This window comes from Primulina huaijiensis, unplaced genomic scaffold (assembly GCF_012295235.1).
Source record: "Primulina huaijiensis isolate GDHJ02 unplaced genomic scaffold, ASM1229523v2 scaffold28027, whole genome shotgun sequence".
NCBI classification, from domain to species: Eukaryota; Viridiplantae; Streptophyta; class Magnoliopsida; order Lamiales; family Gesneriaceae; genus Primulina; species Primulina huaijiensis.
Window position 1 is genome coordinate 182,331 of NW_027356708.1, and position 18,365 is coordinate 200,695.

At 35.5% G+C, this 18,365-nt stretch overlaps 1 protein-coding gene across 2 annotated transcripts; it reads left to right on the forward strand.

The window, feature by feature from the left end:
• The first annotated feature begins 7,933 nt into the window (after positions 1–7,933).
• Positions 7,934–10,663, forward strand: LOC140967795 (auxin-responsive protein IAA14-like). 2 transcript variants are annotated; one of them, XM_073428540.1, is made up of 5 exons: positions 7,934–8,379; positions 8,744–8,979; positions 9,401–9,539; positions 9,641–9,702; positions 10,297–10,663. In XM_073428540.1, the coding sequence occupies exons 1-5, from the start codon at positions 8,150–8,152 to the stop codon at positions 10,332–10,334; spliced, it is 705 nt and encodes a 234-aa protein (XP_073284641.1). In that variant the 5' UTR covers positions 7,934–8,149; the 3' UTR covers positions 10,335–10,663. The 2 variants fall into 2 exon arrangements, with proteins under 2 accessions (XP_073284641.1, XP_073284642.1); XM_073428541.1 differs by having other exon boundaries at positions 7,939–8,379; positions 9,404–9,539.
• The last annotated feature ends 7,702 nt before the right edge of the window (positions 10,664–18,365 follow it).

Sequence of the window (18,365 nt, forward strand, 5' to 3'; positions counted from 1 at the left end):
TACACTTTTTTTATTAAATTTTTTTACTTTATCATATTTATTACTAAATTACTCATTGTACAAAAATGTATTTAATTAAGATATTAATATTGAATAATAATAAATAAATTAGAAGGAAACATTTGACTGGCCAGCTTGAATAATGTATCATGAAACGGAAAGAGCAGGGCATGTGAAGTGGGTCCAGTCCTTGTCGGTTGATGGGTTTCGTATGGGCCATGGGAGTATTCATTAGTGGGCCCAAGTGTCTTACATTTTATTAAATTAAGGCGGACACAAATCAAAATTCCACATTGTTGATTGAATCTTCATCCCCCATTTCCTCCTACCTTCACGGCTCTATTCAGTATTATCTTCCCATAAATTTCCAAATCCATCATTTTCAAAACAGTGGCCAATCGTTTTACGCACATCAATCACCAAGATATTAAGTCTGGGATGGAGTATCGAGTCCGAGTTGCAACAATACAAAAATCATTTTTACAATAGAAGAAGCACTACAAGAAAAATGATTTTCCGCAGCACGTCATCAACAGCGTGCATTAAAAGCACGCTGCGAATATTACTTTTAACGGCGTGCATCCATATGTGCGCTGTTAATATTATTGCACTTGACAGTATTAACAGCGTGCATTAAATATCCGCAGCGTGCAGTTATATGTGAGCTGTTAATAACTTATGCAATTTTCCCAGCGCACAATAAAGGCACGCTGTTAATAATATTATTAACGGCGTGCATGTTTATGTGCGCTGTTAATAGTAAATAAATTTTTTTTAAAAAAATAAATTTTTTTTAACGGCGTGCATATATAAGCACGCAGTGGAAAATGGGTGCGCCATCATTTAGCGACGGTTTATTTAACCGTCGCTGATTTAAATTTAGCGACGGTTATTTCTAAACCGTCGCTATTGGCGACGGTTTTCAATACACCGTCGCCGATGTAAAACTTTGCGACGGGTTTAAACTAACCGTCGCGAAATTTAGCGACAATTAAGCATTAATTGTCGCTATATTTAGCGACGGTTTTCTTATACCCGTCGCAAGGTTTTACATCGGCGACGGTTTTAATACAAACGTCGCTAATAGTCTATAAATATTCGCATTCCCTTCCCATTTCTTCACAACACTCAAAATTTTTCTCACGATTTTAAGATTTTAGTTTCGATTTATTGTACTTTTTTGTTTCGATTTTTACTTACTTTGTAAATATTATTAAAAATCACGAGTATTGTTATTAGATTGTAAGTTTTTTTAAAAATTTTATTAAATTATAAAAGTAAATTTTTTTTTATTTTAACGAAAAGATTAGCGACGGATTATGAAATTTCGTCGCTAAATGTATCGACAGTTTTTAAACCGTCGCTAAACTTAGCGACCGTTTAAAAACTGTCGCCTATAAATTTAGCGACGGTTATAAACCGTCGCTAGTAGCGACGGAAATTTTAAAACCGTCGCTAAAATTAGATTTTGCAATAATTATTAACGGCGTACATTGCACGCTGCGGATAATAGTATTAACGGCGTGCATGTGCACGCCGCGGATAATAAGATTAACAGCGCGCACATGTACGCCGCGGATAATCTTAAACTTTCAACAGCTTTGAACTTTGCAGCGTGCAATGTGCGCTGCGGAAAACGAATTTGCGCGCTGCGAAAAGCCATTTTTGTTGTAGTGAAGAAGGCCTCCATCATTAATAAGTTAGCTGCATTAACGAAAACGAAATATATCTAATATAAAACTTAATCAATCAAATGAGGGGCTTTAGCGATACGGTTTTTAAAATGTTCGATTAATGTAGTTTAAATTGCAAGCACCATTAGAAATTGTGAACGTAAGTAATTACAAAACATTCGCTTGCTAGTCCAATCATAAAACTCATTAATTTCTAAACCCAACAATGCATCCAATATCATCTTTAAGCTATATCATTATTAGCCACAAATTAAAAAAGCTATTCATCGCATATTTCCATTAATATTAAAAATAAATAACTCACAGTTTCACAGGTTTGGTGGCAAAAAAATTGAGTCGATACATCTTTATATTCACCAGCTATGGTAACAAAATAAATACAAGGATAACAGATTCAAAAATCACAATTTAAATTGTGTGAAGAACTCATTGATTTAATATGGTCCATTAACTTCAATAAAATTGCATTGAAATATCACTCATTATGCTGTCAAGATCCAAGGTTTGAGATGAAGTAACGGGTTTGAGATTCAGTAATCACAACAAACCCCTCTCCTAAATAAAAAAATCACCCATCATGATCAACATTAGATAATTTATTTTATCTCAAATGTCATGGGATCTATATTGATTAAATTTTTTTTAAAAAAAAAGTTCAAAAAACGTATAATGGTTCGATATATAAACTCAAAGTAGACTCGATGTAGTAGGCTTGCAACTTGAACTTTAGCAACGTTGGTTTTAGATGACTTAGTGATCGCGTTATGACAAATTGTGAGCCCTATGGATTTGCATACTCGCCAAAGTTTGGAAGCCCTATTGCACAAGAACCGAACCCTATTGCCTGGGTTGTTTTTTTTTTTTTTTTTTTTTTTTTTTTTTTTTTTTTTTTTNTTTCAATCTTTTGCAATGAACAAAAAGTAAAAAAAACAAAGTTGTTCTAATTTGGAGTCCCAAAAATATTTCATTCAATGGTTGGTTTCTGATCACATAATAACAATTCTATTATTCTGAAGTACTAAAATAAAATATACATTAATCTATATATCTCACAAACTGTTTCCCAAAACTTCTTTTGCTAACGTATATATACATGTCTTTAGCACACCAACAAAAGGCAAAAACTTGTGTGAGATGGTTTTATGGGTAGTATTTTATGAGACGGATCTCTAATTTGGGTCATCTATGAAAAATTATTACTTTTTATGCTAAGAATATTACTTTTTATTGTGAATATTGGTAGGTTTGATCCATCTCATAAATAAAGATTCGTGAGACCGTCTCACAAGAGATCTACTCNACTAACAAAATATTAAAGCCTCGTCCACATAATTAATTAAGACAAAAACTTATGTGAGACGGTCTCGCAGATCGTATTTTGTGAGACGGATCTCTTATTTGGGTAATCCATGAAAAAATATTAATTTTTATGCTAAGAGTATTACTTTTTATTGTGAATATTGGTAGAATTGACCCGTCTCACAGATAAAGATTCGTGAGACCGTCACAAGAGACATACTCATTAATTAAAGAGCTAGCTGTCATTACTTAATCCAACTCACATTTCGGCAAATAATGTTAGATATAAGGGTCCACTTATTAATTTGATTGGTATATCTGTCTTTTGAAACTTGGAATCTGCTCGTGCATTGCACTCGCATACTCCTCCAATCCCTCTCATATATGATTCTAGTAGACCTAACCAAGAACATGATGAATGGACAGCAAATTGAAATCGTTTCCTATGTTTACATTACGGCCGTGAACGGATATATCCCAGGAATGGCGGACATGGTGTTCGCCCGGCACTATCCTATCCTACCCAACAAACGTCCCTCAAAAAACTTGCGTAAAGAATTTGGATTCATATCTATTTTACCTTCGCTTCCACAATTATGTTGATATTTCTACTAACTCTAATAATTATTCGAACTCTCAGAAACAAAGTCAAAATTATATGCCTGACGGAGGATGAGAAACAAAAAATTTAATGTGTAAAAAGAAGGATATACATAGCACGATATTGTGTGTATCCCTAGGTTCAAGGAATTGGAAACATCACAGCAATTTGCGAGGCACGTGTGAGGTATTAAATGGTGATAAAGAGGTACGGGCCTCGACTTGCACTTTTGGGGTTCAAATATGGCCCATCGCAACTAGAATGAGACCCTACCCACCCTCCAACCATAATAAGAAATCCATTCTTTGATTAGAGGGTGCGATCCTGGCACCTTTTTAATTTTTACATATATTTCCTAATAAAGATGTAGTTATAATAATTGAACTGTAGATGTTTTTTATGCGGATGAACTCGAAGTCAACCAACTCAGACATCGGCTGCCTCCTCAGGGGCACTGTTCTTCGATTTTATTACTTTCACAATGGGATGATTTAGAATGTGAACGAACTCTTGTTAATAAGTCAAAGTTTTTACTAAAATAGCTTTTCAATTACGTGAGTAAAATTATCACTTCTTAAAGCTCCACATTCACAGCAAACAGCTTTCGATCCAATCTAGCTCTAGGACAGGGAATTAGACCCTCATCATGCAACACATCAACACCAATAACATTCAACATATTAAACATGTTAGATTATAAAAAATAAAATAAAAAAAAGTCAAGTAGTAATTACATAAAGTACCCATTTAATCTGTACTTCATTATAATAATTCATTTTAACGTCTTCACCTTATAATAGTTTCAATATAACATAATAACATCTACATCGTTATCAATGTGAGAAGGATGGTTTTACCCATAAAGGAAATATGTCACGTGGTTGTGGGGCACAGAGTATTTTCATCAAAGAGTAAAGATTGGGCCTGCTGGGTGAATAAGGCCAGAGAAACACTTTTTAAAGAATTAACTATGCAAAGTTGGAATTCCCAAAACAACAAGCAGACTAAAATTCATAATTTGTAATAATTACAATTTTATTTCCAATGACGGAATAGACTGTGATAAGGAGAAACCAGCAGATATAACTATTCACTGGTGCAGAAAAGACAATCAAACAAAACATTAAAATTATTAAATTACTATTCTCCCTAAGACTATATGCTTGTGTTTTAATATATTCTTCGTGATTGAAAAAACTGGGTATTTAATTTAGAAGATTGGCATACATGAGTGGCACTACTTTAAAAGAAGCGTTTAACTTGTGATGCTATACATGATTAGAACATGCTTTACCTTGTTGTATGTTGTTTCGGTCGACGGGTTTTGAACAATTTTTGGTTTTTTTTGTGCCACGGATTTGTTGGTTGTACAGTATGTAACGACAGTCCACAAGATTTTGTGTTTTTTTATGCAATTGATGAATCTAATTTTTGTCTTAAATTTCGGGTAACTGACAAGATTACCCGACAATTTTTTTTCAGGTAATTAAAAAAATGTTACCTGATTTTTTAACTATGCAGCCAAAAACCGCGAACCCAATAACCTCATCCTAAATTATTATGTTTTTTTAGTTGGAGAAAGAAATAGTTATGGTCGAGTCTAGAACTCGACATGTATACCCAAATTTGATTGATAATAGATAAGCAATGCAAGGCATCGGACCTAAATTATTATGTTATGTTAATGGACAAAGCGTCCAGAACCTCCATTGTTAGAGACCAAGGGAATTTTTTAATCTATAATACAACCCGGCCTAAAGATGTTGACATTATTTTTCCTCGACAATAGAAAGACAATCAGTCGCTATGTAGGAAATCGAAGTCATTTCTTTATATTTTCTTGTGCTTAGACTCCTGAACAATATAAGTATTATTGCCATCGAATAAAGTATATCGTCTCTCCCCTAATATAATGATTGTTTAAAACCATTTTTTTTACCATTTGACCAATTTCCCACAACCAATAATTTAAAGCCACCGCCAAATCGAATACCGAAAGCCTGAAATATAAATAATTTCTTATAGATTTATCATTGGTCTAGCATGACGCCTGACACCCCTTTAAATAACCTATAATTTTGACTGTTACAAAAATGATAGTCAACTCCACATGTGAGAGCTCCAATAGCGTCATCAGATTGTCCCATGAACAAGGGTTAAGGTATAGTTGAGGAAACTAGACAACGAAGACTAAAAATTTACATAATATTACCGGCTACAAAGTCAACTTCATGATTTCCCTCACTTTTTGGTACTATACTGAGGGATGACCACGGTACATAGCGGCTCAATTTCTCAAAATTTTATGAACACGTGTATTTTTCATATCATTTTATAGAATAACGTGATATGTTGTTTTACCAAGATGCCTCGAAATTTTAACTCTACCACCACAAGTAGTTGGTTAATAAATTACTATTCCTGAATTCAAACCCAAAATATCTCAATGGGAGTTTGCCAATGAATTTACTTCCTAATAAAAAAAATAACAATGAACTACTATTAGATTGAATCTTGAAGAGGAAGATCTAAACCTATAACCTCGGCAGAGTTTTTTTTCAAAAAAAATTATTTATATGAAATAAAGGATAGGAAAATGCATGCAGATCGCACATTGAAAAATTGGTTTGACAATTTTTTAGGGCCACCATCAATCACATGCCTACAAAGTACCCAACCTATGAATCTTAGCACATGTCTTGGGACCCATTTCCTTTCAAATGTATTTTGGAACATTATCAGCCATGTATAGCTGATGCGAGAAGCAATCAATCTTGAGAGTTAAAGAAGAGAGGGTTTTTACTTTTTAGACTAATTGATTGTGTCATAGCTGATGCGAGAAGCATCAATTGACCCACGGAAACAATTGTTCATGCATTGATGTGCTGTAATGTACGGGGTGATACATTTGGAGGCATGGATTAAATGCAATATCAATATTTAAAAATATATATATAGTACACATGAATGGAGCCCAAAAAAATTTGCTCCATATTTGCACGAAATTCCTCTCTTTAACTTGTCAGAAATGAATAAAATACATCTACTTGCCACGTAAAAGAAGCAATGCCGAAATTATTTCAAAAAACACTGAAAATCTTGTGAAATGTTTAGACCACTGCTGTGATTGTTAACATGTATTTTCACTGTTTTATGGGTTGAAATAATTAAAATAAACTCCAGCGATGTGAAAGAGGCAGCATTGTCTTTTGCGAGAAGGAGCTATTTGAAAATTCAAATATAAGGAATCCAGATCCAAGATAAAGCAAAGTTTTGAAGGTATTCGTGGTAACGAACCTTTTGGGAGAGTATTGGCTCAGCCTAGTGAAGCCACTAGAATTCGAAGTCTATATACCACCAGGTATGGTTCGATACAAGTCGGTGCACATAATCTACCGCTCAATGAAATAACTTTGGCACTAGTTGCCATTTTTTAAAATTCATAAAAAAATATATGAATTAACTTTGAACATATATAACGAACTTGTTTTCCATTACTAAATACCAAAGTTTCTAAAAAGAACAAAACATATCAGCATCCCTGTACTGATTCAATCTAATTACTAATCGTATCTAACCCATTAAATTAAATCTCCTCCTCTGTGGTGTACCATTATCGTTGTAAAGGTTCTAAAGTGTTTTATAGTACTTGAGTTTATACACAATAATTCTAAGGAAGGGGAGTATCGAGTGTAGTCATGCATGAAAAAAACTCCCTACACAGCGTTTCATGGCATTGGATGTATGTGGTTTTAAGTGAAATATGTGTTATTCATCAATGATATATGTTATGTGGATAGTATTTCTCTGATTTAGCATAAAATAACTTAGAAAAAGGAACGGCAGCCAGCAGATTCCAGGCAGCAACCATGAGAAAGTAGGCTACTGTGGTACACCATGTCCAATTCCCATTCCAGAAAGATTAGATATCCAGATGACTGATTGATCCACGTGTCATCATTGTTAGTTGTCCAGTTACATAAAATACCTAAAAATTGTATATATATGAGTTTTGACAATCCTCCTCTCTTGAGCTAGCTTTTGGGATTGAGTTAGGTCAAAGTTTCAATCTTAACATGATATCAGAGCTCAGGTTCCACCGTTATGTGTTGGACTGCCTATAATTAAACATAAACTTGCTCCAGATGTTCATTTCTGGACGTGAGGAGAGTGTGTTAGTTGTCCAACATCGGTTAGATAAAATCCTTGGAAGTTGCATGTATGGGCTTGGATAATCTTCTCCTCTTGAACTAACTTTTGACATTGAGTTAAAAAATACACGTTTCAATCTTAACAATCGTTACAATTAATCATGCACTCCAACCCATTTGCCTGTATTAATACCCCATTTCGCCCAGGCACGCTCTTCCCCCAACTTTTCTACCTTCTCCATTATTACTCATTCTCTATTAGTGTTAGCTCCATTAACTTTTTCACATCCAATAAAAACTGGTCACAAAAAGCAAAATCAAGAAGAGATCATGCGAAGAAAATTGGAGTGAAATATTAAAAAAATAAAGAAATTGTCGGTGATAGGAAAAAAACGGTTGACAGTATGCTATGTTATGAGGAGGGAAAGAGCCAAAGTATGGATTTTAAAGAAACTGAGCTGAGACTAGGATTGCCTGGTGGAGAAGAGAAAAATAGTGTTAATTATGGGAAAAGAGGATATGGAGAAACTGTGGATTTGAAGCTTAATCTCTCGTCCAAGGAGAGTGGTCTATCGCATGGGAAGGAAAAGAATCTGCTACCCGGGTCTAATGATCCGGTGAAGCCTCCTGCTAAGTAAGCTATTCTTGTTATATGTTTTACTTGTGTTTGTGTGAAAGGGCGATCCTTCTCAAATCAAAACATATGTGTTTTTTTGAAATTATTAAACCTTTTTCCTCTAGTAGTGTATTATACTTGGGATTTTTTCTAAAAATCTGTCGTTTACATTTTTTGTGTTATGCTCAGCGGTGTTTCTTCTTCATTTACTCATTTTAGTTCTGTTTATTTCTAAAGATTACTCCTTTTCGACAAGAAAGGAAGAAATACTAGATATTCAGCGAGAGAAAATCAGTAATCGGAATCAATAAAAAGCTAAATCCGACAAGATTAATTGTGAGGACTCAAGTATATATGTACTCACCCGATGTGAATCTTCTAGGGCCCAGGTTGTGGGATGGCCGCCAGTTCGATCATTCCGGAAAAATATTATGGCTGTACAAAAGAACAACTCAGAGGTCAGCGAGAAGGGAACCACTGTTGCTGGCGGAGCAGCGGTGTTTGTCAAAGTAAGCATGGACGGTGCACCGTACCTCCGCAAAGTTGACTTGAAGATGTACAAGGCGTATCAAGAGCTCTCTGAGGCATTGTGCAAAATGTTCGGTTCCTTCACCACGGGTAAGTTAACTACTTCGTCTCAGAAAAACAAATTAATACCATGCGCTGTTTCATAGACTCGGGTTTTATTTTTTTGAGTTTACAGCATCGATTTTTTGAAAGTTTTTGGCATAATGGAACTTTCAAATCTTGGTTATTTAGTTAGTACTATTCACACATAATAAATCAATTTAATTATCCAATATCACACTTCAGAAACTAGTGTCGATCATGTTCAAAAAAATATCGTCGTCTCATTTTGATCTAGAGATAAAAAGCATGAAATTGCTCAAGATGGGATGGTCCCTTTTACATGAGACTTCTGCTAGAGTTCAATCTCACATGAAAAACTTCTGATCCGGACCTTATCAGGCAAAACACGGGAAACTTGAAAAATGACTCACTTGGGGATTTGCTATAAATTTTAACTCCATTTTCATAGTAGGCAAATGTGATTCTCAAGGAATGATGGACTTCATGAAGGAGAGCAAGCTCATGGATCTTTTAAATGGTTCTGATTACGTTCCAACTTATGAAGACAAGGATGGGGATTGGATGCTTGTTGGCGACGTCCCTTGGGAGTAAGTCATCCAAATCTTACTAACTAGAAAATAAAACCACAGCTTCATTTCATAATTATACAAAAATCCAGACAAAGCCTGATTTCATGCTTGTCAACTAGGATGTTCGTTGGATCATGCAAGCGTCTTCGCATTATGAAAGGAACAGAGGCTATAGGACTCGGTTGGTTTCTTCGAAGCTGTTCTGTTATTTTTTATCATGATTTTACCAGTTTTGAAACTTAGCACTCACAAAACTTCTAAGTAAACTTCAAAACTACAATATATTCTGGGGATGTGCTTCACACATCACTGAGCTAGAACATTATCTTAAATGCAAACTATCATCAACCTCAGCTGGTCAGTAAGTTTCTAACTTTGTATCTTGGTACAAAATATATTCTGATGCATTGCCTGTGATATGATCACATATAAAAATATTTGAAAATAAACCATAATCACAAAACTTCTTAATAAAACGCTATTTGTGATCTTTACTATTTCTATGACAAATGTAAGATTTCTTTTGTAGAGGACTTTCAGACTAAGTGCACATGTAAAACGCATCAAAAATGCAAAAGCAAAAGGGTCGTTGTTTCTTTACTTAAAAATAGCTGACAACAATAGATAGATAAGAACAAATCCACTCGAACTGCTAGTGATGATTTTATTATATCCCCCAATAGGCCATCTCCTGTTAGTCACACACTCCGTACATTACCATTTAGTACATTTGTACCAAATCAGTAGTTTGACTAAATTGATTTTTGTGCTTCAGCGCCTAGAGCCGTGGAGAAATGCAAGAACAGAAACTAAGATTCAATAAATTCAACCACAACTTGCTCGTTTGATCTTTGTGTTTGTGCGGTCCAACAAGGAGAAAAAAAGGACAAATGCACGAGATGGATGGAGCAGGATGCTGGATTGTGTCTGTACTAATACATGTTTGGTTGGTTGTGATATTAAGTGTGAAGAATTGTTGAGTATTCTGAAGAATTGTCAAGTATTCATTGTTTTGAACATAAACAAGTACCCCTTTCCCATTAAGTCTTCTTGTTTGGGCTGTTAAAATCTCAATAATGTGCCCAATAATGTCACATCAGATACCTATCTTGTAGTATATTAAAGTGTGTATTTTCCATTCATCCACTTGTCAGTTTGTTTTTCTCGTTATGAAATTGTAAGAGGGGTAAGAATAAAGAAACAGGGTAGAAGCATTGTTAGGTGCTAATTAGTATATCATTCTCTCAACTCAGTATGATTGGTTGGTTTGCTAATTAATTTGCACGGAGTTATTGGGATGAGAAGCCTAGATCCATAACCTAACTTTAGTTGTGGCTTCGAGTTTTTCCCATGTCAATTTAATGTTGTCTCAAAGTTTATCATCCAAATTCATGAACCAAACACCACATGAACTCACCACGTTCTTTGCAGGACCTGACACCAGCATTATCAAAGATAACTGTTGTGATGCGCAGCAAACGAGTAGATTGAAAAACCGAGAATAACCGCAAATTCACCGAGAACACAAGATCGAAAGCATGCAAGAATGAATATTCAAGAAACAGAACAAGTGCACAAGGATTTATAGTGGTTCAGATTCAAATTGAATCCTACATCCACTTTGGAGCACGGCCAAGAAATTTCACTAGAATCAAGAATCACACGGTACACAATAATGAGAGTTTTGTAAGAGCAATCTGTTCTTCCTCACAGAAGCTTTTCCTCTCTAAATCTATTGCTTCGTACAGGGTTGGAAAAATGAGAGAGAGCTTATCTCTTTCACGTGTCTTGCACACACTTATATATACATGTGTTTTGCAAGATTTTACAATAGAAAAATATCCTAACTACCATAACCCACCATCCTTCTAAAAGATAACCATGTGCTGGATTAAATTTACCAAGTCAAGTTGACATGTTGAGTCATTATCCAACAATTCTCCACCTGATTCATCATGTTAACTTCCTGGCCGTCTTTCTCCTCCACCTCCAGCTAAGGTGTCTTGATAACTTTGATCAGTTTCAGGCAATGCAAGAATTTATGACTTGGCACTACTTTAGTAAGCATATCTGTCGGATTGTCTTCTGTGGGAATCTTCATTACCGTAACTGTCCCTTGGGCCACTATATCTCTGATGAAATGTAGTATAACATCAATGTGTTTGGTTCTCTCGTGATGAACGGGGTTCTTCACAAGTTGAACAGCTCATTGACTGTCGCACCACACTGATGCTTTCATTTCCATCCCTTCTAGTTCTTCGACAAGTCCCTTAATCCACAGAGCTTCTTTAAATGCTTCTGTTGCTGCTACATACTCTGCTTCAGTAGTTGATAAAGCTACAATTGGTTGTAAGATAGCTTTCCAACTGACCAAGTTGCCGTAGAGAGTAAACAGATAACCAGTCTGTGACCTTCTCTTGTCTTTGTCTCCAGCAAAATCAGAATCTACATAGCCAGTGATATCATCATCAAGTTTTCATGTATCACTGTACTCAAGTCCATAATTGTGCGATCCTTTCAAGTATCTTAATACCCACTTGACTGCTCTCCAATGTTCAAGGCCTGGATTTGACATGAACCTGCTTATCATACTTGTTGCATATGCAATATCTGGTATTGTACAGACCATTGCATACATCAAGCTGCCTGTTGCACTGGAGTAAGGAATTTTCGCCATATGTTCTTTCTCTTCTTCACTTTGTGGTGACTGATTTGAGCTAAGTTTGAAATGAGCTCCTAACGGCATAATCACTGATTTTGATTCTTCCATAGAGAACCTGCTTAAAATCTTTCTGACATAAGCTTCTTGGGATAGAATTAGTTGTCTCTTATCCATGTTTCTCACAATTTGAATGCCCAAGATTTTTGAAGCCTTTCCCAAGTCTTTCATTTCAAACTCCAACCTCAACAACTTCTTCAAGTTATCAATTTCGGTTTTGCTCTTGCTTGCAACTAGCATGTCATCTACGTACAGCAACAAGTAAATGGGATGACCATTCAATGGCTTCTTGAAGTACACGCAGCTATCATAAGAGCTTCTTATAAATTCCAGACTTGACATGTATTGATCAAACTTTAGATACCATTGTCTCGGCGCTTGTTTCAATCCATAAAGCGACTTCTTTAGTAGACAAACCTTTTGATCACTTCCAGCTTTAACATACCCTTCTGGTTGAGCCATGTATATTGTTTCTTCAAGATCACCATGAAGGAACGCGGTTTTAACATCCATTTGCTCAAGTTCAAGGTCATAGTAGGCCACCAAGGATAAAAGTATCCTAATCGAGGTATGTTTCACAACAGGTGAAAAAATCTCGTTGAAGTCTATTCCTTCCTTTTGTGCAAATCCCTTTGCTACAAGCCTAGCCTTGTACCTTGGTTTTTCAACACCAGGAATCCCTTCTTTGAGCTTGTACACCCATTTACAGCCTATTATCTTCTGTTTTTCTGGTGCATCAACTAGCTGCCATGTCTGATTTTTTATAAGCGAATTAATCTCATCATCCATGGCTTTCTTCCACTCAGATTTCTCTTTACTGATCATGGCAGCTCTGTAATTCCTTGGTTCATCACCAACTACTTCATCTGCTGCTGCAAGTGCATATGCTGTGAGTTCAGCATATCCAAGTCTGTCAGGAGGTCTTATGTCCCTTCTTATTCTGTCCCGAGCTAATTGGTATCCTCTAAGTTCTTCATTTTCATTATTAGCTTGTGTCTGAGAAACATCTGGATAAGTTTCACCTTCTAACTCCACCTCAAGAGTGGTTTTATCACTTGTATTCTCAGGTTCCTGGAGGGTGATTTCAGTTGTGATTTTTGATCTTTGTTCAAGCATTTCTTCCTCATGAAAAATCACATCTCTGCTGGAAATTACCTTTGACCCTTTATCATCAGTCATCCAGCATCTGTAACCCTTTACACCTTCTGAATATCCAAGAAATTTACACTTCTTGGATCTTGGTTCCAATTTGCCTTCATTTACATGAACATATACTGGGCAGCCAAAGATCCTCAAGTTATTGTAACTAACTGCCCTTCCTGTCCATATTTCTTCTGGGGCTTTAAAGTTCAAGGCTGTTGATGGGCATCTATTTATCAAATACACTGCTGAATTCACAGCCTCTCCCCAAAATTGTTTACCAAGGTTTGCAAATGTTAACATACATCGCACCTTCTCAAGAATGGTCCTATTCATTCTTTCTGCAATCCCATTCTGTTGTGGAGTCTTCCTTACAGTTTTGTGTCTAGCTATGCTATGTTCTTTGCAAAACTCATTGAATTCCCCATCAACATACTCAAGACCATTATCAGTACGTAGCCTTTTGATCCTCTTGCCCGTTTGATTTTCAATTAAGGTCTTCCATTGTTTAAATGTCTTGAAGGCTTCGTTCTTGTGCTTTAGTGTATATATCCAAACTTTCCTTGAGAAATCGTCTATGAAAGTAATGAAATATCTGGCTCCACCTAGAGTTTTTGTAGTGCTTGGCCCCCAAACGTCACTGTGGATATAATCAACAGTCCCTTTTGTTGTATGAGATCCACTTGCGAATTTCACTCTGGTTTGTTTCCCAAATATGCAATTTTCACAGAACTCTAATTTCCCAACTAGATCCTCACCAAATACACCTTGTTTATTCAGCTCATCTAAGCCCCTTTGACTTATGTGTCCTAAACGTAAATGCCATAGCTTGGTCATGTCAGCTTTTTCCTTTATGGCTGTGTTAACATTAGGCACATAAGTTTTTCCTTGTAGCTCATATAGGCCATGTGTTTTAATACCCTTCATTAGAAGTAAGGATCCTGAGAAAACTTTTAGGACTCCACCCACTGCTCTAAATGTGCATCCTTTACTGTCTAAGCTTCCAAGTGAGATCAAATTTCTCTTGAGCCCGGGAACATGTCTCACCTCAGTAATTGTTTTGACTGTGTTGTCTGTCATCTTTATTTTGATTGTTCCAACACCTATTACTGAACATTGAGCATCATTTCCCATTATCACCTTTCCACCATCACAACTATTATAAGTCTCGAACCAACCTCTGTTTGGAGTCATGTGGAAGGTGCAGCCAGAGTCAAGTATCCACTTGTCTTCCTCTTGATTTATTGAGACAGTTAGGACGTCTGAAGTTTCATATCCTTCTGATATCATTGCTGCATCATCAGATTCAGTGTTATAGCCTTTGTGTCTCTCATTTCCCCCTCTTTTCCTGTCAGGGCAATCACGCTTAAAGTGACCCTCTTTGTGACAGTGGAAACACTTTAATTTTCCTTTAGACTTTGATCGGCTTTTTCTTCTTGGCCCCTTTTGATCTCTTTTCTCTGATCTGCCTCTAGCGGACAGTCCTATGCCATCGTAATTTTCTTTCGTATTTATTCCTTCAACCTCTTTGGATTTAATAGCTGTCAGTACTTCCTCCAGTGTCAAGGTTTCCTTGGCGTATTTCATCGTTTCAACAAAATTTGAGTGTGTTCTCGGCAATGAATTCAGAATTAATATTGCCTTGTCCTCATCTTCAACTTTGATGCCAAGATTCTCAAGATTGATGACAATGCGATTAAAGTCATCAAGATTGTCCTCTAAACTCTTTTCCTCCAACATTTTAAACCCAAAGAGCTTTCCCTTGTAGTGAATGCGATTGTACAGATTTTTGGTCATGTACAGCTGCTCTAATTTTAGCCAAACTCCTGCAGCCGTTGATTCTTTGTCAACCTCTCGCAGAACTCTGTCACTTAGATACAAGATTATCGTGCTGTAGGCTTGTTCAAGAATATCCGCTTTTTCATCGTTACTCATCGTCGCAGGCAATTTACTTTCTCCTTCCAGTGCTTTCGCCACCTTCATCTGGACCAAAACAGCCTTCATCCTCTTTCTCCAGATCGAGAAGTCAGTTTTGCCATCAAATCTTTCAATCTCAAATTTCGATATTCCCATTCTTGTCACGAGACGAGGCTCTGATACCAGTTTGTTGTGATGCGCAGCAAACGAGTAGACTGAAAAACCGAGAATAACCGCAAATTCACCGAGAACACAAGATCGAATGCATGCAAGAATGAATATTCAAGAAACAGAACAAGTGCACAAGGATTTATAGTGGTTCAGATTCAAATTGAATCCTACATCCACTTTGGAGCACGGCCAAGAAATTTCACTAGAATCAAGAATCACACGGTACACAATAATGAGAGTTTTGTAAGAGCAATCTGTTCTTCCTCATAGAAGCTTTTCCTCTCTAAATCTATTGCTTCGTACAGGGGTGTAAAAATGAGAGAGAGCTTATCTCTTTCACGTGTCTTGCACACACTTATATATACATGTGTTTTGCAAGACTTTACAATAGAAAAATATCCTAACTACCATAACCCACCATCCTTCTAGAAGATAACCATGTGCTGGATTAAATTTACCAAGTCAAGTTGACATGTTGAGTCATTATCCAACAATAACCAAGCACCTCAAATTTGTTTTATTTGTTTTAAATTTAATTATATAAAAGTTAGATATCCCAGTTACATTCAGTAAGTGTGATCAAACTGATTTATAAAGTAGAATTTAACCGATTTTGAATGAAAAAACACACCAATTGAACTTTTTCAAGAGCACTTGCACCAATTTAGCATTTAACGCACAGTTCTTCGCTTACAATGAATGTATATATTGATTCAATTTCAATGAAAATCATACCAACTGGTTAAGTTTCAAAAGTTCTTGCATCGATTTGGACAATCAAGATAGTTTAAGAAGCAGAATTAATTCAACTCGTTTTCCTCTTATGTCATTTATGCACTCGGTTTCTCATCAAATGAACCAAACACCACATGTCTTCACATTAGCTTTGCAGGCACATCAAAAACATTATCAATGAAAAACCAAACTTATTACATGTTGGAATTGTTAAATAATTACTTTTCGGTGTATAATTTAACAATGTCAATGTGATCCTAAAATGAAATGCAGTCAAATACCATGAGCTTACACTTCTTTCTTAAATTCTAAACAGTGAGAAGCGTCTTGCCAGACAGATTTGAGCAGCACAACTCAAGGAAAAAGTCTGCTCAATGCTGAAAGCTTTCTAGTATTAGTTGACACTCCTAAGTCCTAAGTGCTGTTTAGTTCAACCTGAACTACCGTCACGTTTTAGCATTATACCCATCACCCATCTCTTATATGCACAGAAATACAAACCTAATTCATGCGTATGAGCATATGCAAATATATAAATCAATCAATAAGGACTCTGAAGTTGATCTGGAAATGCAAGAGCAGGTTGGTGTCAAGCGTCATTCATTTGGCCGCCACAAGTAAATACAGTCAAACCATCACAAAGTAACCAGAGATGTAATCGTTAATTTGTATAACAGTATCGCGCATGGAAAATGGATTCCGGCAATCAACGTTGAACGAGATTAGGATGCAAGAGGTCGAAAACCTAATCAGAAATGTAATTTCCTGACAATAAACCCTAGCAGTAGTGCGAAGTGTTAGGTTTAAGAAATATTGGAACCTGATGGAGACTGCTGCAGTGATCTGGAGCTGTTTGAAAGCGAAAACTCCATAGTCGAGCTCAAATTTTATGGTAACGGTTCGAATTCTGTTTAATTTAAAATACTAAATCAAATACATAAAAAGTAAAAATTCTTTGTTTTGTTTTTAAAAATATTTCTCTATTTCTCAAAAGAATATACATTGCAGGTTACTTTTATAGAAAAAAATTGAAAAAAATAATCCCCCCACAAATTATATTTCTCAAAAGAATATACATAAATAATATTTTAAAATATCAAAAATATCCCCCACAAATTATATTATATTTTCTCATATGTCATCCAAAATGGCACATATCTCAATATATGTTGAAAAATGTTTATTTGTATTATTCTCATTGTATTACATTAAAAAAAAATTACTTCCGGTAACTGGCAATAATAATAATAATAAATTTCTTATTTAATATCACATTGTAGGTATAATTTAAAGGTCTCTGAATACATTATATATAAACATCAAATTTGAAATTCGAATATTTAAAAATAAATGTTAGGATGTCATTACAGTGAAAATAAAGCTATTTTAACAAAATATAAAATTCCAAATCTAATTCACATAATATTATATATATATTATTTTCACCCCCATTTTTATAAGTTAATATAATATTTTATAATATAACTGTTAAATAATCAAATTCAGTTAATTATATTACCTCATTACTTTTTTCGCTTTTTATCATGAAAATACATTGCATTATCACTTCAACATGTCATTGGTTACAATTGTTTTCAAACACAAACGAATAGCATCAAAAAACATAAAATCACAGGCCTTGGTAAGACAAATTCGAGCTAGTTCGTGAGCTATCTCATTTGCAGATCTTGTGAAATGAAGAAGTTTAGTTGATGGTGCAAGAGTGCATCGTCTTCGGATAGTCTGCAATGGGTTCATCCATTGAAAAAGGAGCTGGTGTCTGAATAGATCTGTCTCTACTTCTAGGATTGACCATTCGGGATATAAAGCTTTCTCCACACCAAACTTCATTGCGATTAGTTCAACTAAATGCAGTGAAAGCTTTCATGAAAGCATCTTCCTTATGCAAGATGAACAATATGATCATTTGAATCACGACTCACCTATGTCAATCCCAAAATAATCTTTAGAGTTCAAGACCGTTGCATCGACGCTCACCTTCTGAACACCACAAGAAGGTGGTTTCCATTTAGTATGTAACATTAGAGGGAAAAGTAGTCAAATGATTGAGTGCGATAAGTTGATAGTTGAGAACTTGTCTTGTTATAAGTTAACGATATATATAAATAAAAAAAAAGCAATATAAATTTAGTATCATCCGA